This window comes from Mercenaria mercenaria, chromosome 15, assembly GCF_021730395.1.
Source record: "Mercenaria mercenaria strain notata chromosome 15, MADL_Memer_1, whole genome shotgun sequence".
NCBI classification, from domain to species: domain Eukaryota; kingdom Metazoa; phylum Mollusca; class Bivalvia; order Venerida; family Veneridae; genus Mercenaria; species Mercenaria mercenaria.
The window spans coordinates 42,770,012-42,778,514 of NC_069375.1; the positions used below are offsets into that span (position 1 = coordinate 42,770,012).

At 33.9% G+C, this 8,503-nt stretch overlaps 1 protein-coding gene across 1 annotated transcript; it reads left to right on the plus strand.

Annotated features, from left to right (window-relative positions):
• The first annotated feature begins 1,056 nt into the window (after positions 1-1,056).
• On the plus strand, positions 1,057-8,467 carry LOC123552174 (phytanoyl-CoA dioxygenase domain-containing protein 1-like). Its single transcript, XM_053525111.1, has 3 exons — positions 1,057-1,188; positions 3,725-3,851; positions 5,568-8,467. Exons 1-3 carry the CDS (start codon positions 1,083-1,085, stop codon positions 5,611-5,613), a joined length of 279 nt encoding a protein of 92 aa, XP_053381086.1. The 5' UTR covers positions 1,057-1,082; the 3' UTR covers positions 5,614-8,467.
• The last annotated feature ends 36 nt before the right edge of the window (positions 8,468-8,503 follow it).

Here is an 8,503-nt window from a genome sequence, read left to right on the forward strand (position 1 = left end):
TTGGTGTCCAAATTTAGGTATGTGACCTAGAGACACAGAGAGGTTGATCATTTAATGTTTAGAATTCTTTTCATGAACAAGCACACATGGTGAACTTTTAAGGTTGTTGCCTGTCTGTTTGTCTCTCTTTGTTTACAAATGGATATAATTATATGTGGCAACGTATAGAATAATAACAGTTGTCTGCTTGTTGTTCACAATTTTTTGAACATCTGCTCAACTACTTAGCCTTTAGTTTAGTTTCAGCTACACTTTGACAGATTGTTTCTTTAGAGGACTGCTTTCAGAGTCCGTCAGATTTAGGTCATTGATGTAAAATTCTGGTTGCCCAAAGGAAAAACTTGAAAACATTCTCTGTTAACTGCTGGTCTGATTCCATCTCACAGGGGTGTTTGTTGAGTGACACTGTACCAAGTTCCTTCAAGCCGTATTAAAAACTTTAACAAATCTGCTCTGAAACCACTGCTCAAATTTCAACATGTTTTCACTGAAATGTTCCTTACAGTCCCTTAGGGTGAGCAAGCTTTGAAACCCAAATGAGCCATCTATCGCCATCATGGTCCTCTAGTTCAAAATCATTTTCTTCTGATTAAAATTGTATGATAAAATAATCTAGCGATTTGCTACAAATAAATGGGTGCTGCTTTAAAGATAGAATTTTTAAAGTACGAGGTACAAGTGTTCTTAAGCCTTATCATGCTGGTCAGGATTGATTCTGCCTTTGCAACCAGTGTAGATCATGATCTGCACTGTTCACCATTCAGTCACTATACTTTTGGTAAGCACCCCTTTTAATTGGTAATGGAACTGTCTAAACTGAAAGATGGACAAGTTCATTATAGAAATTTAGCCGGGTCAGGGTTAAGCCATGTATGTAGAATGTTCTTTAAAATTTATCTGTAGAATGTGTGTTTTTACCCAAAGACACTTATTGAAAAGTGTGATAAAACACTTACAAAAACCATTACAAATGAGAAATCTCAGCTCTCTTATGACAACAGAAACTGTGAAACATAAATAGGCCCAAGACAAACTGGCATTTTAATATTACTAACACAGGTGGTATCCATGGCAACAGGAGAATGATCAGAAATCCGAAGAAAGGTGAAGGAGAGTCTGGGACAACATTCACTGGTGAACAAGAAACATACGATCCAGAAACGTTTGTAGCAGGACCTGTTAAAAAGGGTATGTACAATTTGGAAACTGTTTTATTGCATGCAATTAGCTAAACTGTATCAAAGACATAATTAGTGTATTATTTGAAATATATTATACCAGATTTATTTATATGCATTAATGAGTGTCTTGTGAAGAAAATCTCTCAGCGGAATGTAGAAGCATTATAAAAGCAGATTTAACATGTTTGTATGAATGCATTGTGTTGAGAACTTGAATATGTCAACCAAAATATTTGGGTTTTTTTATGTAACAATTGACAACCAAATTCTGAAACCATGTATTACTAGAGAATCCAGTTTTTAGCTCGACTATTCATAGAATAGTGAGCTATTGCACTCGCCCATGCGTCGGCGTCCGCGTCGGCGTCCGCGTCCGCGTCCCGATTTTGGTTAAGGTTTTGTATGTAAGCTGGTATCTCAGTAACCACTTGTGGGAATGGATTGAAACTTCACACACTTATTCACTGTGACAAACTGACTTACATTGCACAGGTTCCATAACTCTATTTTGCTGTTTTACAAAATTATGCCCCTTTTTCGACTTAGAAATTTTTGGTTAAGGTTTTGTATGTAAGCTGGTAACTCAGTAACCACTTGTGGGAATGGATTGAAACTTCACACACTTATTCACTGTGATGAACTGATCTACATTGCACAGGTTCCATAACTCTATTTTGCTTTTTTACAAAATTATGCCCCTTTTTCGACTTAGACATTTTTGGTTAAGGTTTTGTATGTAAGCTGGTGTCTCAGTACTTACTAATGGGAATGGATTGAAACTTCACATACTTGTTCGCTATCATGATCTGACATGCACTAAGCAAGTCCCATAACTCTACTCTCTTTTTTTTCAAAATTATGCCCCTTTTTCGACTTAGCAGTTTTTGGTTAAATTTTTGTATGTAATCTGATATCTCAGTATCCACTAATTGGAATGGATTGAAACTTCACACACTTGTTCACTGTCATGATCTAACATGCACTGTGAAGGTCCCATAACTCTACTTGGCATTTTTACAAAATTATGCCCCTTTGACTTAGCAGTTTTTTGTTAAGTTTTTGTATGTAAGCTGGTATCTCAGTATCCACAAATTTGAAAGGATTGAAACTTCACACACTTGTTCACTGTCATGATATGACATGCAGTACAGAGGTTCAATACCTCTACTTTGCATTTTACAAAATTATGCCCCTTTTTCAACTTTTGTATTCATTCAATTGACAAGGCTGTTGAATAGTCGAGCGTTGCTGTCCTCCGACAGCTCTTGTTATTTCTCTTCTGGTTAGAAAACTTTAGGCTTGCATTCTGAAAGTTAAAGTCACACAAAGAGGTCACATAATTATACTGAGTCATTTTTTCCTCTCTTATTATAGAACTTTTTGTGCATGCATAGATATTTTAATTACCGGGTACTTGGCATAGATATTCACAATGCATAACAAAATGTAAACAAGATGATGTGTCATGTGCCAAAACTGATCGTTAACTCAGAGGTCAAGGTCACACATAAAGGATTTGGGACTTTTAAACTTTCAGCAGTTTCATTTTAGCACTCTTTTCTGTTGGACTATAGTCAGTTTACCCTTAGCCTGCTAGCGGCAAGTATGCCTCTTTCTCGTAATTCCGAGCCTTCTCATTGATCCGAGCCTTTGGAAAATTTGCACTTGCAGCTATTTCCTGTTTCTAAATTTTACGTATTTTGTAAAAAATCATATGACAGATAAACAAAAGTAAAAAGAAAATAGAATTACTTGCATTAAAATAGAAATATACACAACAGAAAATTTTGGCACAAAATTTGCTTATCTAAAATCATTGGGGTAATATATTACCTTCTTACAGAAAACAGAAAGCACTTATTTTAAAACTTTTTTGTCCACTAACACAATAATATATCTGTTCTTAACTTTAACAAAGAACTTTTTCAAAAAAGCCTTAATTTTTCAGAGCTAGTACAAATGATTGCAAGTCTCGGTTTTAACGAGAAAGAATTTGGCTGTTTCAGAGGGTTAGGGTCATCATGTGAAAGCCTAGATTATTCATTTACAAAAATCCTTAGAATTTTTCTTCATGGGGATTTTATAAGTTTAGATGTTGGAGTACCAAACTATAGCAAAAACTCTTTTGAAACTTAAATCTTCTACTGACCAGCACTGAAAAACCGGCTTAGGGGCTCGGAATAACGAGAAAAGGGAAAAAAAAAAAAATTCTGCCTTTGCGACCAGTACAGACCAAGATCAGCCTGCACTTCCGTGGATGTGCAGTCTGATCATGGTCTGCACTGTTCGCCATTCAGTCAGTATCTTTTTTGGTAAGGACCCCTTTTAACAGTTAATGGTAATGTCCAAATTGAAAGATAGACAAATTCATTATAGACATTTAGCAGAGTAAGCGTTAAAGTATCAAAGTTCATATATTGGCTTTTAAGCTAGAGGTAGCCAAGAAATGCATGTAGGTGTGGGTATTTATTAATCACTGGAGATAAGCCATCAGCAAAACAAATAGGTGGCATCTTAACATAAAAAGGATTTTGTAACTGCAGGTACTATGGTTTTGATACATGGTGAAGTTGTACACAAAAGTGAGAAGAATCTATCACAGAATTCTCGCCATATCTACACGTTTCATTTGTTTGATCAACATGAAACAGAATATAGCAAAGAAAACTGGTAATTTAAAAGATTTTCTTTTTATGATTATCATGATTATAGACAGTGAAAGTCTTCGTTTTATACAGTGACCATATGTAGAGACCGTACCATAGCTCTTCGCATTCTTCAATTTTTCAAAAAAAGTGGTTTTTACAAGAGCACCGGTTACGATTAAAAATGTAAACAACGGATCTGTCTATAAATTATTTGAATGAATGATCGTTGATCTTAGTCGTAATATTGATGACAGTGAATGCTAATGACTCCATGTGTTGCAGAAAGGTATTTAGTTTGTAATTGTTATTTCCTATCAATTGATATCTACTCGAAACTGGTAAAGTAATTGCTTATATTTGGACAAAGCTGCTAAAAAGGCAAATATATAAGATTTAGTGTAAGTTATATTTCACTGGTACTACCAGTTAGTAAGTTCTTACTCTAAAAAACATGTCAGAGAAATTTGGGAAGTTTTGACCCATTAAAACTTTTGCAGCATTAGATTTTATATTTTCTTTACACAAAAATTTCCGTTAGGTAACAAAGCGAATACGCCGATAATCCGGAGTAGGCCAATTATGTGTTATTGTCACAAAACTGTTTCAAGTTCACGTAATGTAATCAGTGCAGTTAAACTGCCTAGCTATAGCTACTGCTGTTATAGGGAAGTGGTAGAGTGTCTGCCTTAGGTGTGAGAGGTCCTGGGTTCGAGTCCCAGCTGGAGCTTAACAATTTTCATTTTGCTACAGCATCTTTTTGCTGTTAAAGGACTGTTCCAGTTGTTCTAAATTTTTAGCACACATTTATCATGGATCTTTATTTAGAAATCCAGATCACAGTTGAATGTTAAATCAAATGCACCCAAATAGAAAATATTCGCTATATTATCATTATTATGTCCCTTTGATGTTTCTGCTCTCCAGGTCCAAGAAGAGTTACATTTCCTTGATCACAAAATTTTCTTTTACATGAAAATATTAAATGCTCATAACTCTACGCTTTTGTTTAAAATATTGTCATTATATATCAATTTTTGAGAAATATATGTACATTTGTCTTCATTTCAAAGCTTTTTAACTTCATACCTATGATTTGAAAAACTAAGGTACTATCTCTACCATATGTGACTTAGGTATTCTCTGTATGCGATTTCGGCATTCTATGATTTTTACGAAAGCCGTGTTTCAGTTGTGCTACAATTAGGTCCAAAGAATGCCAAATTGCCTGGCGAAAATAAATAATCACACGGAAATAGCCGAGTGTCATTACAGGTCTACTTCCTTAAAAAAACATTGTGTAACTGGTGATATCTTTAAAGGGCGATTCTAGTCTTATTTGTGGGACAAAAATGGTGAAAAGCTAACTTGAACTATTAAATAGTGTGCAACCTACTTTTCTGAACAATCAGAGCGTGTTATTTTTCAAAAAAATATGGCTTCTTATTCCTGAAGACCAATGTGACTGTAGCAATAATTTTCGAAAAACAGCTTTACATGCTGAAGAGCGTCGACACAACTGACCCTGTAATTCTGATTGGTCAAACGTAGATTTCACACTGTGTTAGAGTCCATGTAGAGAATTCTTTGAGAAAAAGAAACCTCAGGTCAGTCTCTCCGCTACGCTCCATTTCCCTCTCTATTGGTTTCTTTTTTCACGAAGTGAGTGGTTCGAAGAAAAATATTGTTATTGAAGCTGGACAATTTTGTACACATTCAAATCATAACCGGTTTACTTCAGGTTACAGCCAACAGAAAAAATGCCTTTTCCACATTTGTATACCTGAGGGATGTGAGATTTCTGTGAATGAGGGTTGTGTTTATCAGACATCTATTGTAAACAGTGCAACAATGTAACCAGATATATGAGGAATGTAGCGGCACGCAGTACTAAAGGATACGCTTTACCATGTATGAACAGACAGACAGATAGATGAGAATTTCCTCTTTGTTGGTTGTGATATCAATTTCTGGTTTTATTTACTAGGATGAATACTGGCATCTGGAAAAGTGTATGGTATTAGTGTAAAAGCACATATGTTTGCTGATTCAAAATTTTGCAAATTTGAAATTTTGAGTATGTTCGCGAGGTTTAATATTGGCCAAAATTTAAAAAAAAGTATTCTTCTTGAATAAGAATTATACTAAATGATGAGTATTTGTGCAAGGAATAATTTTCACAAGTTGTAGGGCCTCGCAAATAAGCGGAAATTTAACTCTGGCGAAAATTTCTGCTTTTACAGTAGTGTTTCATATCACCTGATCATTCTTATATTATGGTCACAAAGATTTACAGTCAACTCGTCCCCCAGTCAACTCGTCCCCAATTTGGTCATTTCGTCCCTCTCGGCGATTTCAAATTGGTCATTTCGTCCCCCCATTTTCGGCCCCCTATTTAAAACGTATTTTTGAAAAAAAAAAAAATTATGATGAATTAAGTCGGTTTTTTTCAAATAAGTATATTTTATGCTAAAAATATACACAAGTTTTCGTTTGTTTGAAAAACATTTTGCTTTAAAAATGATCAATTTAACAAGGAGGATTTTCTGTTGTTTTTTTTTTCCTGTTTTATCTTTTCTCTTTGTTTTTGTAAGTCTGCTATGTTGGACAACATGATTGCTATTTAAATGTCCGTATTTGATGCTGCTTACTTTCAAACTCTTGATTAATTTGAATAAGATTAAACTTTTTATCAAACTTTTTTTATAACAAATAATTTCCTGACTCCAATCAACTATTAACACATTTAATTCTACTAGGGGAAAAATTTGACACATTTCATCCGGTCAATCAACAACTTCTCATGCAATTAAATACCATTAACACCTTCAAATCAGCCCAATCAACGCCTTTTAATGTGATTAATAACCTTTAACACCTTTCGTATGCAGGTATATGCTCATTCTACTTTTTTAGAAACTACTGTCTCCCTACTTCTAAGTATTTATTTTTTATTTTAATGCCAAAAATGAATATGAAGCATGCTTGGTTATTTTTAGTAAAACATATGTGACAGATATTAGTTGTTTATTTATTCTTTATTGTATTTCTAATTAAAACTTTCTTTTATTATGACCAGGGATAAGGATTTATTGCTCTCTCTTTTCTTACTATGATTTTTAAAAAGTTAATTAGATTTTCTATTATATTATATTTTTATTACTAAGGGCATTGAATTCTTTTTCATATTTTATTTCAGTTAATTGTCATATATTTTCAGTATATTTTTTATTATTATTTTATCAAACCTAATTATTTAAAGTTAACCATTTCCAATATAACTCCTTCAAAACTCACGATGATTTTGAATACAAGTTTTCAAAGTCAAAAATATCATAAAAAGCAAAACGTGCCTAAAATAATAATAGGGACAAAATTACCAAATGGGGGACGAGTTGACCAAAATGGGGACGAGTTGACCAAATTTTATCATGAGTGGGACGAAATGACCAATTCTGGGGGACGAAATGACCAAATCGGGGCCGAGTTGACTGGTGGTCGAGTTGACTAGGGGACGAGTTGACTTGATACCGTCACAAACAGGTAAATAGTTTTCCCAATATATTCTATATAAAACTGACATTTTTTAAAGAGCTACCAAACATAGCTAGACCCATTTCAGAAAACAAATCCTTACCTTATTTTAAAGAGTTATGATAAAACTGATACAAAATGAAGAGAAAAGTAGGGGTCATGTATCTTCTAAGAGAGATTTCTCTGGTCACATTTGCTTACTGTAAACTGACATCAAAATCACACTGCTGTGACCTGGAAGTACTACTCTTACTAAAATTGAGCTTCACTTCACCAAATACAACTTGCTCTCCCATTTTTCCTACCAACATGTCAAAAATACACCCACAAGGAAATTTAAACAGAAACTAGCTTTAATTTAGACCTCCGATGCCATACCAAGTGAAAAATTAGTGTTCAAATACCTGGCAGCCATTACGCACCTAGACCAGATGGCTCCCACGCTGGTTCCTTTAGTTTAGTTAGGCCTTATTTTACATGTGTAGAGCAACAGTACATGGAAATGTCTGTTTGTTGGGTAGATGTTCTTACTTCGGAAAACATCATTATCATTCATGCCATTGAATTGTTTAGTGATATTATTAATAATTCATTCATTTCTTTTATTTTGAAGTTTTTTTAAATGTTCATATTGATTGACACAATGTATATTTATACTGATGCAGCTTACAGATATATTTTATATGAACATTAACTGAATTGTTATTGGTTTTAAGATCTCATTTTAAACAGGTCAGGTGTACAGGGTATTTTTTGTTTATTTGTAGAACAAACATATTTTTATAAGGTTTTGCCAAAGGTTATAAAGCAGTGTCCGGAAATCGGGTATAAACATCAGTATCTGACTTATTGCATTGGAACAGACTTCAAAAATTGCCCAGTGGTATTATCTAGTCTGGACTCCAAAGCATTACTGACTATCCTAGTTGCTTTGTCTCTACTTAAGGAACTAACTCAGGTATATCTATAGTGTTCAGTGTACTTGTACCTATTATTGCAAAGTGTGTACAAAAACAGTTAAAATTGTAGTCATTTTGGATCGAAACAGCACGTTTTGTATAATATTTTATTTGCATGTACGTGAAAATAAACTTTATTTTAATCATAGATCGTTGAATAATTGTGTCATCTTCCCTTCATTAT